Raw genomic sequence first — 25,350 nt, 5'->3', positions numbered from 1 at the left:
CGCTATAAAAATTACACAGTGTACACATCGAAAAGCAACACAGCAGGTCAATAATGTGTTCACAGTTCAAGTGTGCCCAGGCCATAGAGTATATAAAAGGATAGAGACTGATCCCCCCCCCCCCCCCCCCCCCCTATTCATGTCAGTGGAAGTTGCTCAGTGGCGTTTTGAAGCACCCGGAAGGACCGTCTACTTCCGCCTTTTTCCGAAAATGCGGAAGTGCAAACGCGCTCAACGTTAAAGCCCAGCTGCACGGGGTTTCCTCGTCATACTTCCACGGGTCCGCCTGCAGTCCCTCCTCTTACCGCTAGGGCCCAGTGCTTCAACGTTGGAAAGCCTCACTGGCCCCTTGGCCCAGGCTGTAAGACATCCCTCCCCCTATCCACAAGGAGGAGCAGTGCACCAAAGCATTATGTAAATTGTAGTTCAGTAAGGAAGTGAGCCCAGTGTCGATGACATCAGACACTGAAATATCTAAAACCACATTTATTACACACATAAAGACCCCCAGGAAAGTGTTCTAAATCTTCTAAATGTTGTTTTGCAAAAAAGAGTCCCTTTAAATAGCCTACCATACAGATGCCCCGTACCTTTCATAATAGTGCTGTTAAGACCCTGAGGTCTTTGTACATGCCATAATTTACAGTATATGCCTATGTGACTGTGTAACCTTGTGTGTGAGGTGATCCTGTTGAAAGTGATGTGTGCAGGTGTGTGAGCTCAGCTGAGTGAATGATTGAAGACTAACTTCTTAGACCCTTCGTTGACCGAGGGCCCCTCGTTTGTTTTTTTGTTTTTTTACATCTACACTAAATATCTTCACCAAAAATAGCTGATCATACAAGCAAGCTGATCTAACAATAGCTGATCTACACTGACTGTAGCTTGTACATCAGCTAGTGTTGTCGAATGTTCCCCTGTTTTTGCCTGTTCACTTTTATGACATGCCCAGGATAGGGATGCTAGCTAGGATTCATGTGCATGGTTGTGTATCGGGTCTGCATGCATGGCTGCATGCTGCATGGGTCGCAAGACAAATTTCAGTTTTGTGCAGAATTTGTATGCCCATGGTTTGCCTGGTGCGTGGGTGGTGAATTGGTGATGGGTGGTGATCCACCTCCTGAACTGAAGCTGCACCCACAGCTGTTGTTGTATGATAAAGGGGGAGGGGTTAGGTGAGCTGATGATATTGTGATGTCATTATATGAGTGTGCACTGTTCCATGGAAGAAAATACAAAATCTTCGCTTTGCTACATTACTAAATGCATGGTCAGGGACCACATGCAATACCTTCACGCCACGGACAACCTGTTTAAAACCCCCTTGCACATAACAACCACACCAAGTGGTCTAATGAAGTACTGTCACCTCATAAACACATGAAACAAAAATCACGGCACTCAATCATTAATTTGGGTTGTAAGGAGCGAGGAATGCCTACCACACCAGGTACTTCCTGTTTCTAGCCTAGTCAGACGTTGTGCGTGCAGTCTCTGTCATTCCCACACGAAATGCAAATAACCAGCCATATTGGCATTTGACTAACATTTGGCTGTTCTTTCCATTATACTTTACATTCAGTGCCGTGGTGCTGTACAGTCAAATGTCCACTTCAACTCATTTTCAACTCTATTTTCCTTGTATCGTTTTGGGTTTTTACAATTTTGTCACAGATGTTTGTCTTTCCTTTATATTCTCGTTGCATAAGGGTTTTTATTACCTGAGTCACAAACATACTTTTACGACAATTCTGTGTTTGCAGTGTACTTCCACTGTGTTGTTAAGTCCCTAACGCTACCTCATGTCATGTAGGTAAGGTGTGTCCATTTCCACACAGAGGCATTCATGCATACCATACATGCTATGCACGCACTCGCACACACACACACACACACACACACACACACACACACACACACACACACACACACACACACACACACACACACACACAGACCCATGCACGTGCGCACGCACGCACACACGCACGCACGCACGCACGCACGCACGCACGCACGCACGCACAATTTCAATTCAAAGGATCTTTATTGGCATGAGAAAACATATGTTTACATTGTAAAGCTAGTATCAAAAACATATAGTAAAATAAACTGTTGAAAATGGGGAAGTAGGCTAGTAGGCTATATACAGTTGGAGGGGGTCACACACACACACACACACACACACACACACACACACACACACACACACACACACACACACACACACAGTCACACACACACACACACACACACACACACACACATGCTGGACAGAAAAGGGCAGCATGTAGCCGGGTCAAGACCAGTATGATGAAGAGGTTTATCATTAGTGCTAGCCACTATAGACAGCAATGTGTAACAGTTTGCAAATGTATACAGTTATTCAAAAATGCTAAAAGGGTAACAAAAAAACGTGGGCTTTAAAGACATACAATATGCTACTCTAGGAATACTAGGAGCAATATACGTATATTTACAGAACAGTGCCGGGTCACCTCTTTTGACAAGCTCGTCTCGGTCCAGTTGCTCTTCCCCGTTTGTGCCAAATCTGGGGGGAATGAGGTCAGTGGAGCTCCCTCCGGTGTTGTATGGTGCCCGTGGGCATTCCTCAGTCTTTTGAAGTAGTTTGACAGTACTGGTCCCTTGAGTATCTGGAAAACCAGGCCCATTCCTCTGTCCTCTACCCTGAGCCATGCCACCCTAGCATAATGAGCAGGGGTTAGGTGAGTCCATAGGTGTGCGGCCGGTCTAATGTAATCTGTGTATTTATTAGATTGCGGTGATATTCTCAACAATGTCATTCTTTTTTCTTTTCTTTTGATACATGTATGAGCTCCTATGAAGAATGTGAGGAATGTTAACACAGACTGTTGAGTTAACATCACAAAGACAGACAGACTGGGCGTGGGAGGTTGCATTTCTGTTTGTCAACAGCATTCCAAAGGTGACATCACCTTTTAATTTATGCTCTTACTTGTTAGTCATACATTTTAGAAAACAGACAATGAGTATGTATCCGCATGATAGCAACTGAGAGAGGGCATTTCTTATGATTAATTATTTCCCATGGAACGCCGCTGCCGCAGGATATGAAGAAATGTTTTAGATTCTTTCTTATGACGATGGCAGTGATGATGGAGACCGAATGCAGTTAATAAACACTGATTGACATAACGGCAGGGTGGCAAAGGTGGAAACTGAAACATTTCCTCATGCCTTTATAAAAGTATAAATATACACACATCTACTATAAAATGTTAAAACTTAAGTCCTCGTTGGATGAAATTGTAACAGACTAGGTCCAGTTTTAGAAATATGGAATGAATGATGCATTACAGTCAGTTACTTTTTTCTAATACCATTATGCAAGTTAACTCTTTATTATTCGCCAAAGTTGCTGCCTCGAAGCATAGCTGGTTTGAGCTTAGTTCAATATTTACACCTACTTATCAAATAAGTACATAAGCGCGAAAGCCCATTTTTCATTTAGCCTATTAGGAAAATAGAGTTATTAATGATTAATGAGGTATGTGATTAATGGTATGTCTACTGGGCAAGTGTTGAGAAAGACTACTTATAGAGGAAAGAACTGTGGACATCAGATTGTGCCCTGTGTCCTCTTAGTTACTGAACAGCCTGGAGCCAGGTGAAACTTTTAATCTTTGACAAAAACTCCCTTGCCTTTCTGGTCAAGGGGTGAAACTGAAGTGGGCAACATACATGGTCTTTACTGTGAGTTCATATTTCGCTGCACGGCAGTATCACAAAGCCAAGCTCACAGCTATTATGTTGTGAGCTTGTACACCGTCATAATTGAGGTAAATAAGCATAACGGATGGACAGTTATGTGAAAAAGGAGATAAACTCTACAATAGATAGGTCTGTGACGAATGTGAAGCAGGATGTCATAAAATGTTGGAAAGAATAAGTTGAAAGACACAATGGTTTGAGAAGAAAAAGGATGGATAGGGTATGTCATGGCATGGATATATAAGAATAGCATAGGGAACATGGTGACCCATTTAACCTTTATAGTATGAATTACAAATATAGTTGGAAAAGAAAATGAAAGAAAATATATAGTGATATAATTTAACATTTAATCTTGTTTGGTACCTTGAATATTTTGATTGGTAGGCATATGCTAACTTTTTTTCTGTACCTGAAATCCATTGCTCCAAATGATGTTCCAGTCTATTTATTTTTCACATAACAAGTGCACTATTGTCTGTTTGTTCTTGCCATAATTGTTTAAATAAACCTCCAGTGACAATGTCATAAATTACTTGTTATCCCCCAAAACAACCCAAGTCAGAAGAACACTAATCCACTGTCTGTGTGTATGACTATTATCTTCACACACCAACACAGATGGGGATTTCATTACCCTGCCCTCAGAAACCATAACATTAAGACATTGAGCACTCTTACACAATATTCACTCCCCAGGGATTAGCTCATTACTCATTTCCTGTCCCGCCCCTAAAACTGCCGTTCGTATCCTTCATTGGCTCAAATGTGATTGATGCCCCGATACCAGCAATGGAGGTTGGCGTACCCCCCCCCCCCCCCCCCCCCCCTACCAGGTAATGAGCAGTGCACTCCGAGGGAGGGGAATCAAGACATAGGACACCTGAACATGTCTCAGCAGGCAGAATAGACTCCTTTCTTTTGTGTCACCTTGAGGAAGAGTGTAGGAAGGAAGGACACAAGTGAAGAGAGCGAGCCAGCTAGGGAGGGAGGCAGAGGGAACTGAAACCGATAAGTGGTTCATCATCACAATACAATTTAAATAGCTTATATACTGTGTTTCTATATCTGTCTGTCAAGAAGGGGAACCGATAAAACCAGTCTCTAAATAAAATGTATGTGCTGGTCCTACAGTATATTGTGTCACATAGGATAGGAACAGTAATATGGAACAATTTAAAAGGCATCAAATATCAATAACATTAACAGGACTATGGTATATGAACTTTGCTGTACGTCACAGCGTGACAGCTTTTTCTCGAGGCTGGCCTGGCCACTCTAGTCTCTCTACTTGACCAGATTCTTTTCATGACTATCCAGACTTCCTGCCTCTGACGGAGGTGAAATAAGGCCGCTCAGTTTAACATATCCTGCAAGGACAAACAGGCAACACTGAGCATGTTGTGACAGGATTATCTGTGAGCTAACAAGTGAGACAGAGTGAGAGAGGGAGACATCGACAGAACCTGAAAGACAGGTTTAACATGCCAAAAGCCTGTGAGAGATTGAGTCTGGGTTAGGTGACTCACCTATTGTAGCCTCGGCCAGGAGGCGAACACGGGTTCCCCATTCCAAAGGCACAGTACGTTACCAGTCGACTAAAGAGCCATGGCCCGATAGGCAAGTAGTAACGCAGCAAGCGTATAGCCTACAGTCGTCCCGCCCCCACCTGGAAGCGCAGCCAGGCGCTAGGCTCGACTGACTGGGAGGACCTCCGCCCCAGGGAGACTGATGGGGCTGTCGACTACCTAGGTGAAGGTCTGTGCCGCCCGGGAACATACTTGTAGAGGTTACCCATACACACCGCTGCCACCAATGTAGCCTCAGCCGGGAGGCGAACCCGGGTTCCCCATTCCAAAGGCACAGTACGTTACCAGTCGACTAAAGAGCCATGGCCCGATAGGAAAGTAGTAACCTACAGTATCACTGCTACTCCAAAACAAAGTCCCATCCATTTCACTTAAATCACAACTATTTGTCAAGGTACTAGTGTGTAGGTACATCGTCTAGTGTAGGCAGAGACCAAACTTTTTGTAATGATTACAGGATTAGCTCTTTTAAAAGATTAATTGGTACACAGTACAATCTGTGATTTATCCCATTTGTATCTGAGAGGGAACCTTTAGACTTGGAGGTCCAGCTGGATACATTTGTACACTCAAGAGTTAAATTAACATCAAGGATTTTGTAAGCAACATAGGTTTGAGAATGAGAATGCATGGAATTCTCAGAGTATCAGCCAGACAGCCACGATAGGCATTACAAGTAGTTTTCCTCAGTGCACTAAAGATACCCGAGCGGAACCACACCTTCCAAACAGGCCTGTCTCATGTAAACAAGTGGCTCACTGGAGTCATGTCACACCCATCAGGACGACATCTTGCATGTATAGTGATGGCACAAATCACTACATAAAAAGCACAAAAAAGTGACTTAATCTTAAAACGAAACAGGCGAATTTGAACTCTAAACACAGCCAATGTTATCCATTGAGAAATATCGAAATAAAGCACACCCTGTCTACCGTAGACAGCTGATACAATCGAGAATATTTCTCTTCTTTGTGATCTTGCATAAGAGAGTAGAAACAAACAATAGAAACTGCATGCCCCAACAGTAACACCCACAGTACTTTTCCATTCTGGCAGGACACCTTAGTACCATTCAAATTAGAACAATTGTTTTTAAAGTAATTTTATTAAAAACAATTCAAACTTTCATAAAAACAAAACTGTACAAATCAATGACATGGAAAGTTCTTTGATAAAAACATGGGGGGGGGGGGGGAAGCAACATGTATGGGGTATATTTAAAAAAAAAAAAGAGAACAGTTTTGGCATGAGGGCGTGGCGCTCAAAACTTGACGGCTTACAGTATAAATAAAATTACACAGCACCAAACCAAAAAGCATAAAAAGGTTGATCATTCCTTTACAATCTCCATTTCTTCAAGTTGAAAACGGGTTCCCATTACAACTAGTGCCGCCTCCACAGGCAATGTACAAGCTGGCGATCCATGGAACATTTACATGGCCTCCATCTCTCTGGGCTGGAACACAGAAGCAGAACAGAATGTGGTCAACAAAACTAGTCTGTACTGAACTACCAACCATCACACGAGGCATAACACCAATGCATTACTACTGCACACGTAAATATGGCGTTCAACTCACCTGTGCTTTGGCGTACCGCTGCTGCTCTCTCCTCTTGGCAAAGAACTATGTAAATTAAGAAAAAATATATAGTTAACCCCTTAATCCACATTTTACATGTTATCATAATCATACGATTGTGTCAAGTGGTGAAAATTCTCAATCCGTTGAAAGGCATTATGAGCTTGTAGATGTGAAAATGTCAAGCTTTCACTTATGTGCCACGCTTGACTCCAGGGTGTGTGTGTGTGTGTGTGTGTGTGTGGGGGGGGGGGGGGGGGGGGGGGCAGTTGAAAATGGCAAGAGGGCACACATTTAACCTAAACCAAGGTTTGGCCTGTGATATGCCCAAAATACGGACACCAGGTTGAAAATAAGTAATGTTCATGATCCGAAGCTCAAGAGGTTTTTCTTGTGAGTGCCAGGGGGTCCCCAGGTAGTCAGTACAAATCAAGTGTACAAATTGAACCAAATGGTTCCATTTGTACACTCAAAGAGTTAACTTTGATTTTACCATATACATTGGGGTCCCAGAGATAGAAAAAAGGCATTAAATGGGGGGGGCCGTAGTCTAATTCAGGTCAAATCGGGGGCCCGTGGAATGAAAATGGTTGAAAATCACTGCTAGGCCTGGGCCGTGGCTCAGCGGTCCAGGCACCTTAGCCGGTAGTCCAAGTCTGGCAGTGTGCCGCGGGTTCGACTACCGATCCCGACGGCCTTTACTACACGTCACTCCCCCCATCTCTCTCCCCCATTTCCCCTAAGCCTACTGTCTGTCCCTCTATAAAAAATAGAAAATAAAAAAGGCGAAAGCTGCAAAAAAAAAAAAACATTAAAAAGAAAATCACTGCTAGAGCCGTAAAAATCTTCTCTTGGCATATACTTTCAAATGGGGGGGGGGTCCGCAGGCTAATGAGTATCATTTTGGGGGATTCCTTGACATGAAAAAGTTTGAGAACCAACTGGTTCTATTCTACTCACCAGAACCAACAGGCCAGCGACCACAGCCAGCACCACCACCACGATGACGGCGATGATGCCACCGGTCAGCCTCTTCATGGTGAAAGTGGGGGCCTCCTCGTCCACGTAGTACACCAGGATGTCCTTCATCTCCAGCTTCTGTCCGTCCACGATGGGCTCAAAGTTACCCTTGCCCTGGAATATGGGCAGGATCTTCACCTGTTTTTAAAAGCACAGCATCACAGAGGGAGCAAGTTAGGAAAACAAAGGGCGTGACATGTATGGGGGCCCATATATAGTTCAAATAACAGTCTGCCACAGATGTCCGTCTCACCAACTTAGCGGTAGGACAATATAAACCACATTTTAACCCAAGTACGGTTTCCTACGTACATCTTTCTCCATGTAGTAGGCCATCCTGGAAATGTCAGTGAGGCGCTCCCCCTTCTCTTTCGAAATGTCAACCACAATCAGACGTGCTTCAGGGTCATACTGCAGAATGGAAGACAGAAATTGAGGATGAAACATGCACAGTGGCAATAGGACGGATAAATGTTAAGATTTGTCGGAAAATATTTAAAATGCGGAAACCATTGTGCTGAAAAGGACCTCCCTTTAAGAGCATTTCACACTGCTCAAAATAAGGAGACATATTTCTTACCTGGATTTCCTTCACAAGGTCCTTGTTGAAGTTGTCATAGCGCTTGTTGATGGCATCAGCAACAGCACTGTATCCAAAGAAGAAAACGTGGTTATTCTGTGTATCAAAATTTTGATTCTGATCAAACTTGCTCATTAAATTTAAATTAAATGACATGCAGTTATACTTACGCCTTCAACTTGGTCTCATCCACCGTTTTGTTGACTGCTTTGTGCGTCAGCTGCAGGCGCACCATACTAAAAAAAAAACATTTATTAGCCTTAGTTTTGTACACCCTCATCCCCCTCACTCCACCACACCAAACACAATGTGTTGGAATCGGCGTGCCAGAATCTAGCATATCAAGCGCAACTCCACGTGATGTTGCAACACAGCATCATTCAGCATCCCGTTTGTTTTCACTACTCACTAGGTCTCCACCAGTTTTTCACATTTCAGGGTCGTGTCGCCCTTGTCGGTTCGTCGAACGCCAGCGCTGTTGACACACCAGCACTCCTCCGTCTTGTTGCACTGCTTGGCCTTGAACTTGCCGTCGTTCTCACAGTCTGGGTCGTAGATGCCGTCGTTGTCCACAAAAGCCGTCTCCACTGGCTTTCCTCCGATTGTGCGCGTGTCCTGTCCTTTACTCTTCATGTACATCTCTGCCTTCATCAGGAAGCACTTGGGGACCACTGCACGAGGAAGCGGATGGAAGAGAGGTACACGTTAAAATGTATATTCATTGGTTTAACAAAACAATAGCAAAGGCCATCCCACAAAATATGCAGCGCCGGCCTAAGGCAGGCTGCAGGCCTGGCATGTGAAAACACGATGACTCAATGCAACAGCATCTCAAAACAAACATTGCCAGGGAAAATGTGCCAGTGCTAAGTGGAACTTACTTTTGGTACAGTCCAGTTTTTGTTTCACCCCATCGTCGACCAGGAGGGTACAATCGCATTTTGGTACTGTCCCCTCACACCTGGCCCATTTAATAGACGCACATTGACCTGAGGGAGGAAGAGGGGGGGATGCAACAGGTAAGACACACACACAATTAAACACTTTTAATATTTTAGAAGTCCGGTTGTAGTTGCATTTTAAAAAGGGACCATACCCATGTCCCCCAGGTTCTATGTTCCCCACCCTGCAAAAAAGGTTACAACAATAAACCTAACCCAGCCTAAACCTAAGGGGAACATACACATTACAACATAACATAGAACCTGGGGGACATCATAGGGATGACTCCATTTTAAGTGCAAGCAGGTGGAACTAAAACAATACAGTTGTAAAACACTGAACAGGTATCCAGGTATGGTGGCAGTTTGATCAATTGGGCGTTGGTCACACGCACACACAACACTCGACCTCCCCAGAGAACACTTCCTATTCCCCACCCCCACTCTGCTCTACCCACTGAAACTCACTGTGCTTGGCTAGCAAAATGGCTCCTAATCCTGCTTTTGTGAGTACAGGTGCAATATCATTATTATGCGACCCATCATGTCCCACTGCATTTTAGAATCTTCAAGAACAATCCCAGTTTTAAAGGAAATGGTTGGTTACATGATGTAGCCAATAGTTACATGTAGCCAAATTAACGACCATAAAAATAGGCCTACAGGCTGCCCAACATGGATTATTAATTATGATAGATATATAGGCTACATTATTGAGTGTTGAGACGATGAAATGCTAGCCCTGCCCCATTAACCTGTGAGGAGGCTGCTCTCCAACAACAGAAAATACGCGCAAAATAATTAATAGAAAATAGAAATGATTTAACTTACAAATAGCCTGGGCCGAGGCTCCCACAGCCAAGGTGAGGAGAACAAGAGCGGTCAAAATCTTCATCATTATTGTCGCAGCTGTAACAAAACTCCTCCACACACACAAAAAAACCGTCTCTCTACAATAAGTTCCCTGTGCTCTGTCTGCGGGCCGTGTCCTTCTCTCACAAAGCTCCAACACACACTAACTACTAAGTAACCAGCCGTGGAGTCACACACACACAAGCCTCCTTTTCTTTCTCTCCCACAGGTGTGTGCTCTCGTCAAACCAGTTTCGAGAGAAACTGTGAGGTCGCGTTTTATTATTCACCCGCCCAGGCAACACAACAACAACAACAGAAGGTGAGCTCCTTGTTCGCTATAATAATAAAGTCCTCTCGAGTTATTTGATGCTGAGAAAAAAAAATCAAGTGTGCAACTTCTTCGCTTGTTCCAGACGAAATGATTTTGGAAGTAGTGACAGTTAGTTTATAAGCAGCAGTAGTCTCATGACGTATAGGGCCTAATTTGAATACTAGCCCAGCTAGGGGAGGGGGAGGCTGGACCATTACCTCAGGCAAAGACACACCTTGTTTCCGTTATGACCATATTAATGTGGCATGAAGCGAATGTGAGACACATTTAAGAATATTGGTGTAATCTTCCATGCATTATATCTATGCATATAGCCTACTACTTATAGTGGAGAAGGAGTAAAAAAAGAAGAAGAAAATGAATAGTTTGAAATGGCAATTTATCAGCAGTTTGTTGGTTGAAATGTGAAATATAGCCTAACTACATTTGTTCCGTACATGTAGTGTACATATGTTACAATGTGTGGCTTATGTTACATGACATAACAACAATAATATCATAAAAATTGCCAGTGTTGATGTCTTTTGTCTTAGAGTTAGAATAATTACAGCTCTTCCTAAGTGGTAGCTAGTCCCGGTTATCAGCCAACACCAGGGATGTGCACACACAGACATCAAAGAGGGCTTCAGCCCCTGCCCTTTTACCCTCTCCAGACCACGAATGCAGCATTTTACTATCGTGAAAGAAATGCAAATGCAACTCCAATTTGTTTAGAAATCCAGGTCGTACACCGCATCTCCACTAGCTAAAGATTGCTGGGTTGCGCCCCGAAAAGAGCTAATCTACAAGCTCTCAACGTGTCACAGTGCGACGCGTTGTGAATTGTAGATCTGCTATTTTTGTCAAAAAGTGCCTCCTGCCCCTCTAACACTCTCTGCACGTCCCTGGCCAACCATAGATCCACAGAACGAAAACATTGTGTGACCTCTTTAGAACAGAACATGTTTATACAATGTGGTGTATTATGAATCATATAGCATAAGCATATTCATAACTACATGGTCAATTCTTTGGCTGAGAGACAGTCATTCCAAATTGTAGGTTTACGCTTTGACTTCTCAAGATAATTCTTCGGGAGTGATCTTTGATCTTTGATTTTATCACTCAGGATGCTTTAGACCACATGGGGCTATCCTGGTTGATCAGAGCCATCTTTATGACAGGAGGCTCAGATAGGCACACTGTCTTTCACTTTGTAATTCTCCATTCTATTATAATTATATTATTCTCTCTCTTTCATTCACTTATTTAACCACATGAACCCTAGCATGCCTATTCTGGAGCAAACAATGAGTAAAGTGGAATATGTACAAGCTCACGACACCTCACGTTGTTGTGACACAATGTGAATTTGTGGATCAGCTATTTTCAGCGAAACGGGTGAAAATGGAGCGGACCACGACAAGATATATTATTTTATGGACATCTAAACAGACTTAGACTGTTCTACATACACAAAGAACATGAAATAGGCCTACCGCTTCCCCTCAGTCACTGGGTTAGGGTAAACATAAAAACTAAAGACATAGCATTGACAAATTTAAAAAAGAGCCCCACTATGTATTCATTTTATATAAAAAGTTACCAACACAACACATAGCCTATGGATAAAGTTCCACGGTGCAATCCTTTAAAAAAGTGCTGTTGAGCTGTGTGCTCAAAAGTGCAATTTCATGTCCAGTCCAGCACAGTCCAATCGGTTTAGGAACATGGACATAAATGAGGAAATAATTGGGTTTCATCCCAATTATTTCCTAATTTATGTAAATATGCTTATGACAAAAGGTTGCATAATTTCTCCATGGTAACAGTCGGGGCCCGGGCCGCTGGCATAACGGTCCGGGCACCCAGCCTGACAGTGTGTTGCGGGTTCGAATCCCGATCCCGACAACCTTTGCTTCGCCTCACTCCCCATTTCCTGTCAGTCTAACTCCTATCAATAAAGGCATATCTGTATATACAAGCCCAAAAAAGGCTATCATGTTTCAAAGTACTTATTAATATGGACCCTACAAACAAACTGGTAAAAATTACATTTTGCCACCTTTATAGTAGGCCTTTAGGTGACCCCGAATTCTGGTCTGGCCCATATAGTTCCCACTGTATTTAGCTGAGATAAATAGAACTCCTGAGTCTCAAACACGGGCCGAACAACAGCACCATTTGTTTACTGTAAACGACAAATACAATGCAATGTCATTATGCTGCTCCGCAGTAGGCCACTGAAACTATAGGTAAAGATAAACATGACATGACACACAGAAGGCTGATTGATACCTTCTGTGCCACGCCCTGTTGCTCGTCACTGCTGCTGAGTCACTGCATGGGGGGCTGGCTCCTATAGGATTACCCTGGCGAGGAGGACATGTGACGAGTTTCAGTGCATCATTCACTAGAAACAACACACTACATGCTTCACATGGCCAGAGGACAACAAACAATTACACTTCTACAAGAAATGTAGACGCGCATGAGTGGGTCTGCAAATATGTCCAACACGTTAGACGAGTTTAAGTTCCAAAGATTTAGCAGAGCACTTAATTTCATCATTTGCAGTAAGGCCTATATTAGGTGTTCAATGTGTATTTGATGAATGTGAGCGCACGCACGCACGCACACACACACACACACACACACACACACACACACACACACACACACACACACACACACACACACACACACACACACACACACACACACACACACAGAATCCACCTCACTCATTTAGTTAAACATCCAAGTGTAGTCCACAAGTCCATCTTAAAAGTGTCAGCTGCAGACAATCATTCATTGTCATTCATTCCATTTTGTAAACCTGTTTCATTTTCTGCAACGATTGAGTTATTATGTATTTTGCTTTTGCCATCTTTGAAGTCACAGTAATGTTCTTGGCAAAAATGAATTTCTTCTTGAAAACCATTACTATTAAAGAATAGGCTTTCTTGAAAAAAAAGTTTACTTTTTAGATCATGGTATTCCAGCACCAGTCACAATGTGGAGTAGTTTAAAACCTGTTTTCTCTTTTAGAAAAAAAAGTTAAATGTTTCAGAATGGCTTCTCTGAGGGGGTGTATAGATTTGCCATTGTATCTTTCTTTAAAGATGGAGTGCCATGATTTTTTTCCACCCTAAAACATGATCATCAGGTATTATTATAATATAAGGAGGAAGAAGTTTTTCCAAAAAGTGTACAGTATTAGTTAAAATCATGCTTTTATGTGGACACGCCCACCAGTTCATTAAGTATGCCTGGTTTGCCTGGTGGGTGGTGATGGGTGGTGATCCACCTGAACTGATTCCACACCCACAGCTGTAGTTGTATGATAAAGGGGGAGGAGTTAGGGGAGGGGCTGATAGTGTGATGTCACTATATTACTGTTTATTTCATTGGCCCGTTTGACTGTCAAGGGTTCAGCCTCCAGGAAGAAACCCTAAATACAAAGTTAATACACCATTGCACATTTTATGTGCAATGGTGTATTAACTTTGTTAAATATTCACCAAATAGGTCTCCATTGTTCTCATGAATTGTTGACTTAAATCTTTGTCATAATAGCATGTGTAACAACTCAGAGATGTATGTTCCTTCCAGCAGATCTCCTTCACTGGTTCTATCCATGGTGGCCTGCAAGAGGAAAAGACCACTAGCTTCATTGGACCAATCTTACATGGGGAAGATATAGGTGAGTGTGCTGTTTGGTATTTAGGCCCTTACATGTAGGACCTCTATGGGGACCTACCACGGGTCACGGACAAAGTCAGAGAGAGAAGGATGAGGCTGGCAGGGCACTGCGTCAGGCACCCAGAACTTGTGGCAAGTAAAATTACCCTATATGGGAGCCAACTCAGGGCAAAGCCAGGAGGGGAAAGAAGCGTACCACCTATGTAGACGTTCTGTGCCGCGACAGCTTGGCTGACAACACTGCAGAGCTCAAGTACCTGATGTTGGATAGGAAATTGTGGAAGGCAGCGATCCAGGAATCCCGAGTTGGTGTTGGCTAGACCTCACTCTCGCAGCAACTAACTAACTAACATGTAGGACATATGCGACACCCTTGGGCGGCAACATTTTATTTTTCTTAATTTTTTATCAAATGTTTATTTATTGTCAAATTAGAGTACGACAAGACAAAAATACAAAACAAGAAGAACAAACAGAAAATCTAAACAAGACAAGATAAGGTCCTAAAGCTACATCCAGCATCCACAACAATGTTAAACCATATAGGTGCATTATAGACACGTGCAGAGACACATCAATTCCACACAAGAGTAGAGTTGGGAATCAAAAATGCACAATCATGCTCAGTGGAGCTCAAATCTCCACCAGGAGGCATGCCCCTACCGGCCTACCGGCCCATCGATGTGTCTCTGTCTGTGGGGCATGTGTTATTGTTTCGTTGTTTTGGCATTATGCACGTGAAAGGGAAATGATGAGGGAGGGGAGGGGTGGGGGAGTCTAGTTAGCCTCCAAGATACAACCCAGGTATTACACTGTTGATTTTGCTGCTATGTAATCCTAAATTAGTTTGAAGTCTGGGCTCTTTCCTAATTTGACATGCAAGGTTTCCACTCGACAGCAACGATAATAAACGATAAGAAATCATATCTTTGTGTACAAACCATAAAGTAGAACAAATACATCTTTGTTTTTATTACCACCATCATCATAATCCTGAGAACTACAGTTTATGACTTCCATGTTACGTATGACAAGTATAAACGGTATTGCATTGAATGACAATTGACCTATATTGACTATAATCTTTATGATGTGCCATAAGAGCTATCTGCAAAATGCAAGCCTTTCTCCCACCTGTGGATGGAGCTCATAAACCAAGTGGCTGATCACTGTCTGTGGCTGCCTTATCAGCCTGGTAGCTCTGATTGCCAGGGATTTACTACCCTGTGTTTATATTAAGCAGCACTTTCTTACCTTTATTTGTAGTTGTTACGTCTCCACCAAAGATGTCCAGGTGTTATTTTGTGCAAAAGCCCATTATTGGCTGGTTCCCCTACCCTAAGTCCTCATAGGGACGTTGGGTTTTAGTGCTAATTCGCTTATTTCCATCAAAATAAGTAGTAAAGTGTGCCGCTTGGGATACTATTTACATTATGAAGAGAGGATATATAGAAAAAAAGAAGATTTTTGAGCGATGGAATTTTGCAAGCCATCACTCCTGCGATCATCATGTGTATTTCATTTTCATGTATAGGAAGGGGGTCTGATAAAATTAATATAAAATATCTAAATACTGAATGAAGCTATAAAAACTCTCCGGGGTGCTTACAAAAGCCTAATGGCCTATTCATACTCCGGTTTGAGGTGATAAGTTGACCACCGGTGGTTAGTAAAAACAGAGAGATGTGTTTGGGTGAGCGTGAGTCTCCTATCACCACAGCGTGGCGTCATGTCGTCGGTCACAGGCGAATGTGGGTGTTCTCCTTCTCAGAGGTTTAAGATGTCAGGGAAAGGGACGGGACAATATGGTGAGATATGTGCTATTATACCGAGTCCCTGGGGAGGGGGGTGTGGTTGGTAAAGTGGAGAAACTGACAACACAAGTGGAGGCGGAAGGAGTGATCCAGCCTGGATGAGAAGCAGTACGGAGCGCAGAGACACAGAGAGATAGGTGACGATGGAGGGACGGTGCAAAGAGACCCACCGCAGGGTCGTCCTCTCACTCTCATCCCCAATGAAAGTCATCAAGAGACTGGAAAATATGCGGTAAGTCAGAACCAGTGGTCTTGGTGTATTGGAATTTTAGTCTTTGTTGGATCTTCTTGGAATCATGCAGCGTCATGGCTGAAGAGATTCAAGAGAGATGTCTGGTTTGATTTGTGTTGTTTTGTTTCGTAAAGTTAATCCAATTTTTCAGAGTAGTAAAGTTATGTTTCTCCCTGTTCTAAATTGTAATGTTTGACTATATAGGTGTCTTTTGTGTCTTTGTCAATGTGGTTCTTTTCACGGCCCTATGAGGAACCACAATAAGAGGACATGAACTGTGGTCATGAAATATCAGGAAAATAGATTAAAACAAATATCTTTCATTGTATTCATATGTTCATTTATCGTATTATTTCATTATTATTATTCTAATATAATAGTCTATTCTATAGATATTGCAGAGAAATTTGCAGGAATGAATTAGCTGCACTGTCAGTTAAAGGGACACTTCAACCTTTTTGCAAAAAAGTATATGTATGACATTTAGAAGATTTAGAACACTTTCCTGGGGGTCTTTATGTGTGTAATATGTACTACACATTCCCATAATGCTTTGGAGCACTGCTCCTCCTTGTGGATAGGGGGAGGGCTGTCTTACTGAGACAACATGTAGTCCAGGAAGGAAGTGAGCCCAGTGTCCATGACATCAGAGACACTGGGCTCACTGCTACAATCTAAAATATCTAAAACCACATATTACACACATAAAGACCCCCAGGAAAGTGTTCTAAATCTTCTAAACGTCATTAACATGTACTATTTTGCAAAAAGGGTGAAGTGTCCCTTTAAGCAACAGGACATTGAAATGGACTGCTTGCTGACCTCCTTGTGTGTCGAGGCGTGATTCAATACTACAGCAGTGTCTAGCCTTCGTAATGCCCGCCTGCCGCTGATTGGCCTACCGACACAGCCCGTCTTTGCTCCGTGGTTACCACCACATTTCCTCCGAGGTGGATAGTCTGGTTACACTGACGTGAGGTGGGAAATAAATATTGCTCGGTGTTGACATTGCCCTGGGAGGGTTATAATTTACTCTTCTGTCCATATCGGGTCGCAACTCGAACGGGGCTGATTCGGCTCTAGCGAACTTCGCAATGTTCGGCACGGCAACTCGCACGCACGGTTGTGGTGGCAGCGGGTTTCGAACCCCGGAGGTGTGGATTCGTAGTCTAATGATTAGACCAGAAGGCTAGCGAGTTGGCTGGCAGAATTGGTTTTCGAGGCTGTATTAGAAGGTGAGAATGCTCCGCCCCGCGGGTGGGTGCCTAATACTTGTAAGCAGACTTTCGCGACAACAGCGCCAAGAAAACGCCTAGAGCAGGCGTCTTTTCCGGGTTTTTAAACAGCTGGTGGATGGAAATGACGCTAGTGTTCGCCTTCAACGCTTTGCCCACGCTACAAGTTGAAGCCACGCACTAGTGTCATTTCCATCAACAAGCTGTTTAAACCCAGCAGATCTACAGCAGATCTACAAGCTTGTAGATCTGCTATTTTTGAAAAATCGTTAAACTGTGACGCAAATCTCTGAATATATATTCTTTCAGAGCGAACGTTTTTAACTCAAATCTTTGCTTCTGGGGGGGGTCCCTGGAACAACATATTTTCACCACAGTTTTGGAACCACTGGGCTAGAGGATACCACCAGCCCATATTTCAATACCCCAGCCTAGGCCAGAGGTGGTTCTGTTTTGTTGTCATATATGAAGTGGCATGAGCTACACACACACACACACACACACACACACACACACACACACACACACACACTATGTAGGCCTCTACATACAGATGGACAGGCGGACGGACAGGGAGACAGTCAGTCTGTTCTATTGCCATGCTGTAACAAAGATAAACCATCTAAGTTGAGTGCACTGCCTGCCACTCTTCCTGAGGAACAATTTTAGTATTTCCAATTTGCTGTATCTTGTTCCCTAACCTTTGCCCTTCTTATTTTCCATAGGTTTCCACTGCTGTGGTTGGTGTGTCTATGTGCAGTGCAGAAATACTGCTATGCAGGTAATGCATCATCTGGACAATAAAAAAGACTACCGGTATTAATATTGTTTAATTAAATGTAATGCTCAGTTTGAAACGTTGAAAGTAAGAGTGATGGTCCTCCTATCAATATGTCGCCCATGGAAGGGTGGCGCCATTTGTGAGAGGTCCTTTGCTGTTACTTTCATCGGTCGTTCACTTTGTCACTTCTAACTTTTGTAGGACCGTCACCATCTCTCTATTCAGTGGGCCCTATTTTCACCAGTGCCTTACCCCTTATTCCTAAACCTTTTTACTATTAAAAAAAAAACATTTTTGAATAGTTCAAATATAGCTATAAATGACATTAACGTGTCTGTAAATGTTTTTCAAAATAGTAAAAAAGGCAAAAAGGATTAGGGATGAAAATAGGGCCCTAAATGTCAAAATGTTGTTTAATTACATATCAGATTCTTACTTTTATTTTACAGAGGCTCTCCTGGAGGACTGCGAGGCGGCGGGCACCAAATGCCACGCGTCGCACGCCGAGTGTTATAAAACCAACGACAGCTACGTCTGCGCGTGTCAGAGAGGCTTCCAGGGCGACGGCATGTACTGCGAGGACAAGGACGAGTGCTCGAGCTCACGGCTGAACAACTGCCACAGGAGGGCCCGGTGCAACAACACCCTGGGCGGCTACACCTGTGCCTGCCTCGATGGCTACGTCGGGAACGGCCGCCGCTGCGAGGACATCAACGAGTGTGAGACGGACAACGGCGTGTGTAACGGCTCATCATTCGGCTATAATGGATGCCATAACCTTCCTGGATCATACCGCTGCACGTGCAGCACTGGCTACGCAAGCAATGGACAGACGTGTGAGGACATTGACGAGTGTGCCGACAACATCTGCGACACGTACGCAGACTGCACAAACACTATAGGCTCTTACCTATGTACCTGTCGTGTTGGTTTCATAGGGAATGGAAGGACCTGGTGCCGAGATATCAATGAATGTAGAAGGCCATCATTGACAATAATGAATGAGAATAAGTGCCACCGCAACGCAATCTGTATTAACCTGATAGGCAATTATAACTGCACTTGTCGGGAAGGTTTCGTAGGAGACGGTGAAATTTGTGCGGATATCGACGAGTGTGGCACGCCTGATATCTGCCCCTCTAGCGCCACCTGCGTTAACACTGAAGGGTCGTACAACTGTGATTGTGGCATCGGCTACGTCTACAACAACTCCAAGTGCCACGATGAGGATGAGTGTGGCACGGGCCGCTGCAGTCCTTACGCTGATTGTTATAATTTCCCTGGCTCTTTCAGATGCGAGTGCAAGACTGGGTACAGGGGCAACGGAATCACGTGCGTGGATGTGGATGAGTGCTCACTGGCCCAGCAGTGTCACTCCAACGCCCTCTGCGCCAACCTCCTCGGCACCTACAACTGCAGTTGTCAGGCGGGCTACTCTGGAGATGGAGTGTTGCAGTGCAATGATATTAATGAGTGTCTAGTGGACAACGGAGGGTGCAGAAACAGGGCGACGTGTGTCAACAACGAGGGCTCCTTCACCTGCCTGTGCCAAACGGGCTTCGAATTGATCAACAAAACCATTTGCCAAGACGTAGATGAATGCATGACCATGGATGATGCATGTGATGACAACGAGGTGTGCACCAACACGGAGGGCTCGTACGAGTGCCCTTGCGTCGTGGGCTTCTCCCGCCCCACTGACACGATGCAGTGTATAGATGTGGACGAGTGCAGAGACAAACCGTGCCACGCCAATGCCACATGTCTCAACACCATTGGCTCCCACTCTTGCACGTGCAAGCAAGGCCTCACTGGCAACGGCCACCGCTGCGAGGACATCGAGTGTGAGAAAGATAACGGGGGCTGCCATGCCAATGCACAGTGCACTAACACGGATGGTGGGAGACTGTGCGCGTGTAAGGCAGGCTTTGAAGGCAACGGGTTCCAATGCACTGATACCAACGAGTGCGTAAATGCAACGATCTGCCACTTTAATGCCACGTGCACCAACAACCTGGGATCCTACGTGTGTACCTGTAATAACGGATACAAAGGCAACGGAAACGACCTGTGTTTGGATGTAGATGAGTGTTCAGAGACTCCCGGTGTGTGTGCTGCCTCATTCGGCTATAAAGGATGCCAAAACCTTCCTGGATCATACCGCTGCACATGCAGCAGTGGCTATGCAAGCAATAGCGAGACGTGTGAGGACATTGACGAGTGTGCCAACAACATCTGCATCACGAATGCAGACTGCACAAACACTATAGGCTCTTATCGGTGTTCCTGTCTTGCAGGTTTCATAGGGAATGGACGGACGTGTGTAGATGTCAATGAATGTAACTCAGAGAATAAGTGCCCCCGCAACACAATTTGTATCAACCTGATAGGCAATTATGACTGCTCTTGTCCGGAAGGTTTCGTAGGAGACAGTGAAATTTGTGCGGATATCGACGAGTGTGGCACGCCTGATATCTGCCCCTCTAGCGCCACCTGCGTTAACACTGAAGGGTCGTACTACTGTGATTGTGGCATCGGCTACGTCTACAACAACTCCAAGTGCCACGATGAGGATGAGTGTGGCACGGGCCGCTGCAGTCCCTACGCTGAGTGTGATAATTTCCCTGGCTCTTTCACCTGCGAGTGCATGACTGGGTACAGGGGCGACGGAATCACATGCGTGGATGTGGATGAGTGCTCACTGGCCCAGCAGTGTCACTCCAACGCCCTCTGCGCCAACCTCCTCGGAACCTACAAGTGCAGCTGTCAGGCGGGCTACTCTGGAGATGGAGTGTTGCAGTGCAATGATATTAATGAGTGTCTAGTGGACAACGGAGGGTGCAGAAACAGGGCGACGTGTGTCAACAACGAGGGCTCCTTCACCTGCCAGGATGTGGATGAACTGCAGGTTGATGCCTGCCCGTCACACTCCAACTGCATCAACACCTCGTTATCATCAATCATCATCATCATCGTAGGTTCTACAGTATGTTGAAGTTACTCTCAAACACAGACCAAACCATGTGCAACAAACTCAATTGTGTTTACTGCAAATTAAACAGTCACAACCTCAGGCTGGGGGCTCCTATTGATTGACTGAGGACGAGTTCCAATTCGACCCACTAGGCAATTTTAATGTAGGATATACCATGGTGAACAACAAACCTATTATCTGTCTAAAATAACCTGCTATCTAAGTTTAACATTGTGGTCAATAAAGAACAAGCCATTAGAGGAACAGAATGACTAATCTCCTTCAAATGAATTGTTATGCTAACATTTTATTAGGTGCTGTAAGTAATATCTTTGGGTTAAAACTAAAAAAGTTTTAGTTTAAAAACTAAAAGTTATCATGAACAGGTTCTGAACTGCGTAAATGATGATAATTCTTTATTTAATTAATAAAATGTATCATGCAAAAAATATCATTGTTGTGTCTGATTTGAATTATACTTTTCAAATCCTTAAACCCTTTCTCTATCCATGCGTTGCTAGTGTCCCATGAAGCCTTGGCCCGTCAGTCATTCAATTTATTTGCAGTGACTTGTATCCGTGTCCTAATGTGGGAACACAACCTGACAGAAATCAGAAAGGGTCTGCCTGTTCCCTACAAGATCTTCCTATAATGATCAATGGCTCTCTTGAATCTTGCTCTTAGCTGTAGCTTGACTCCTGTCCTGCAGTGCAGTTTCATTCTGCTGGCTGCTGCTGTGATACCTGAATCTCTGCATGGGGATTATATGGTGGTAAAATGTAGACTTCAGTGCTTGATATTATTCTCATACATGCATCCATGGAGATGAATTGAGCATGCTCTCATCAACTGACGAACAGTGTTGCATCTGTGGCTACTGTGGAACTGTCCACTCACACTTATTTAACCAATAACTGTGATGCATTATGAGCTTGGCTATTTTCACAATTTTAAAATGTTTGGACATACCGGGTTTCCACCCGACAAACGATAACATTATATTTGTTTACAAACCATAAAGTGCTGTGCGATGCAAGAGTGCGGTCTAGCCTGGCCCGGGCAGCTGGCGTAGCTGTCTGGGCACCTTGGCTGGTAATCCAGTCTGGCAGTGTGCTGCGGGTTCGACTCCCAATCCCGACGGCCTTTATACGTGTCACCCCCCCATCTCTCTCCCCATTTCCTGTCAGCCTACTTTCATCTATCCCTTTATCAATAAAAAGAAAAAAAGGCAAAAGCCAAAAGAAAATATTGCAAAAAGAAAAAAAAGAGTGCAGTCTAGTCAACATTTGCCTCGGAAACCCAGATGTGTTCAGTTGTGAAGGTCCACATTCTCAACCACATACAGCGCTACCGACTCCACTCTAGCTAGCTACGAATAGCCACCTCTGGAGGTTTTCTCCCATGTCAGATTCTCTCCTCATCCCGTGCAGGGAATTTCAGGCAAGTGCCCTCTGGACCTTTTTAGGTCCTGTTCCGTTTAAGCCGTCCAGGCCCAGAGATATTTGTAATCCTCAACTGCCTCGAGCACAGTCAGCAGTGGCAATTGGTTTTGTCCTGTGTGTCATTACTTTTGTTTTCTTGGCATTGAGGCCGATATTCCTGCACTCCATTTGTACTGCCAATAGCAGTTCCCTTCTCTTTGTTTTACCATACAGTAAAACAAATAAATATATATTTTATTACCACCATCATCACAATCCTGAGAACCACAGTTTATGGCTTTCATGTCAAGTGTAACAAGTATAAACGGTAGTGCATTTCCAATTGACCAGATACTATAAGCTGTCTGCAAAATGCAAGCCTTTCTCCCACCTGTGGATGGAGCTCATAAACCAAATCACAGTCTGTGGCTGCCTTATCAGCCTGGTAGCTCTGACTACCAGGATTTACTACCCCATGTTTAAATGAAGCACTTAAACCCTCCATACTTAGTGAAACAGACATGAGATGTGTTCTTTTTTTTACCCTGTACATCAAAAATATTCAATCCCACAAGCTGCATTGTGAGCTTCTAATAGATCGGTTATTCTTGGCTAATGTTCCTCCCAGAATATGGATGTTGGGTTCAAGGGGGACGTTTCACTTAAATTACATCTCTGCATGTGATCTCACATGATATGTTAACGTGTTATAATTTTTTTTTAAGAGTTTTTTTTGTGTGGCTTTCGCCTTTATTTTATTTTATTTTTTTATGGAGGGATAGACAGGAGACTGACAGGAAATGGGGAGAGAGATGGGGGATGACACGCAGTAAAGGCCGTCGGGATCGGGAGTCAAACCCATGGCACACTGCCAGACTGGATTACCAGCAAAAGTGCCTGGACCGCTGAGCCACGGCACAGGCCTGTGTTAATTATTAGATTTATCGGAATGTCCTCCCATTCATGTAGTGTTTAATGCAACAGACGTGACGTGATCATCTTAAACAAATTATCCATGGTTTACTACCAAATATAGCTATGTAAAACTAAACTTTACCATGATTATAGATTATTATATTGAATTGGAAATAATAGATCTTCAACCCCTCCTCAAAGAATCTCAATCAGATTGTAGAAGTTTATAATATACACATTTCTATTTATGGTTTTCGCTGTTTTGTTCCTGTTTTAATGCTTCTTATGTACCTATGGGTGGGGTTTGCCACCTACAGTATTACTGTAGCACAATCCGATTACACAAAAGATTAGATCATTGCAGGAAGCATCTCAACGTCAGTTTAGAGTAGACTGATTTTTCTGGTACATAAAATGGGGCACATCTCAACAGTTCCAGGTATTCCTATCTGTTCATGAACTGTTACTGTTAAAAAAAAGAAAGCCAAGAATTTACCAGTTGCATTGTTTTGCATTGTCTGAATTACAGTAGTGTGAAGCAATGTCACATTTCTGGGTTTATATGCAACATGTCATAAAAATATAAATCGTTCTCATCAGGTCTGTATGACACTAAAATCAATAATATTACAATTTGAAGTTGAACTGCTTTGGTAACTTATTTTTCCGTTTGTTAACCCTGTAATACTTATATAACACAATATAATAGTTGATTCATCACAAATACATAAATCACACATTATTATACTGTATGGCATTTTCCTCCTCAGAAATCAAACAGTATAAAGAAGAGCTTCCCATACACACCCTGGGCTCCATTTTCGTCACCGCTAAACCCCTTATCCCTAAACTTCTTTGCCTTTTTTTTTTTTTTACTATTTTGCTAAACATTTTTGAATAGTTCAAATGGCCAGTCTACAAGCTCACAACGTGTCAATGTAGATTGGCTAGTTGAACTATTCAAAATAGTAAAAAAAAAAAAAAGGCAAAGAATTTTAGGGATAAGGGGTTTAGCGGTGACGAAAATGGAGCCCCCTATGTATTATGTGCTGCTGTACAGCATGTGCATGTCGTTATATTGATTGCATAGGGCCTAAATGGAAACAAGACCGCAAGGTGCTATGCTATATAGTGTTTGACTGTACTCTGTTGCTGTTTTTACATTTTATGTTCAATAAACTATTCAATCAATCAATCAATCAATATTTATGCACTTCCTAAGAATTTCCTGTAAAGGATGATGATAAATTCAACCAATCAACCAATTGTATCAAACAGGACACTTCCTATACTAATGAATTAACACATCCAAGCAAGTCTAACTCCCTTTAAAACCCATGCGTTCCTTGTTCTGTTCAAATTTTTTTGTTTTTGTTTTACCTTTTATCTCTTTTCGTGAACGGTACCAAGCCATGCCTCGGGGAGTTTAGTCTATTATTGTTGCAGGAGCTGATACATAACGTAGGCGAATATGGGTGTTCCCCTTCTCAGAGGTTTAAGATGTCAGGGAAAAGGACAATATGGTGACATTTGCTATTATGCCGAGTCCCTGGGGGAGGAGGGAGGGGGGGTCGGGTGTGTGGTTGGCCAAAGTAGAGAAACTGAGACACAAAGTGGAGGTGGAAGGAGTGATCCAGCTTGGG

The 25,350-nt window shown here is 43.5% G+C and overlaps 3 protein-coding genes across 3 annotated transcripts in view; 2 read left to right on the top strand and 1 right to left on the bottom strand.

The window, feature by feature from the left end:
* LOC306930557 (homeobox protein Nkx-2.5-like) overlaps nt 1-25,350 on the top strand; it is a gene marked incomplete at its 5' end in the record, with an annotated part of 401,119 nt that overhangs the window by 130,870 nt on the left and 244,899 nt on the right. The gene's annotated exons all lie outside the window — the stretch shown is intronic.
* On the bottom strand, nt 6,432-10,745 carry epcam (epithelial cell adhesion molecule). The gene is made up of 9 exons (XM_079511584.1): nt 10,298-10,745; nt 9,407-9,514; nt 8,935-9,196; nt 8,696-8,761; nt 8,526-8,592; nt 8,258-8,356; nt 7,886-8,083; nt 6,926-6,970; nt 6,432-6,801 (listed from the first exon to the last, which is right to left on the bottom strand). The coding sequence occupies exons 1-9, from the start codon at nt 10,362-10,364 to the stop codon at nt 6,778-6,780; spliced, it is 936 nt and encodes a 311-aa protein (XP_079367710.1). The 5' UTR covers nt 10,365-10,745; the 3' UTR covers nt 6,432-6,777.
* LOC306930544 (uncharacterized protein) lies at nt 14,256-21,708 on the top strand. The gene is made up of 3 exons (XM_079511565.1): nt 14,256-14,336; nt 18,342-18,397; nt 18,847-21,708. Exon 3 carries the CDS (start codon nt 18,966-18,968, stop codon nt 21,390-21,392), a length of 2,427 nt encoding a protein of 808 aa, XP_079367691.1. The 5' UTR covers nt 14,256-14,336; nt 18,342-18,397; nt 18,847-18,965; the 3' UTR covers nt 21,393-21,708.

This window comes from Electrona antarctica, assembly GCF_951216825.1.
Source record: "Electrona antarctica genome assembly, chromosome: 10".
NCBI lineage: Eukaryota > Metazoa > Chordata > Actinopteri > Myctophiformes > Myctophidae > Electrona > Electrona antarctica.
The sequence above is the reverse complement of the archived record's forward strand: the minus strand, read 5'-3'. Positions and strand labels throughout refer to the sequence as shown.

Excerpts from the sequence above, each read along its gene's own strand:
- epcam (XM_079511584.1), bottom strand. The coding sequence starts at position 10,364 with ATGATGAAGATTTTGACCGCTCTTGTTCTCCTCACCTTGGCTGTGGGA. Across the intron at positions 6,971-7,885 it reads TCGCTGGCCTGTTGGTTCTG|TTCTTTGCCAAGAGGAGAGA; the intron begins GTGAGTAGAATA and ends TAATTTACATAG. Across the intron at positions 6,802-6,925 it reads AGCGGTACGCCAAAGCACAG|CCCAGAGAGATGGAGGCCAT; the intron begins GTGAGTTGAACG and ends TCTGTGTTCCAG.
- LOC306930544 (XM_079511565.1), top strand. The coding sequence starts at position 18,966 with ATGTACTGCGAGGACAAGGACGAGTGCTCGAGCTCACGGCTGAACAAC.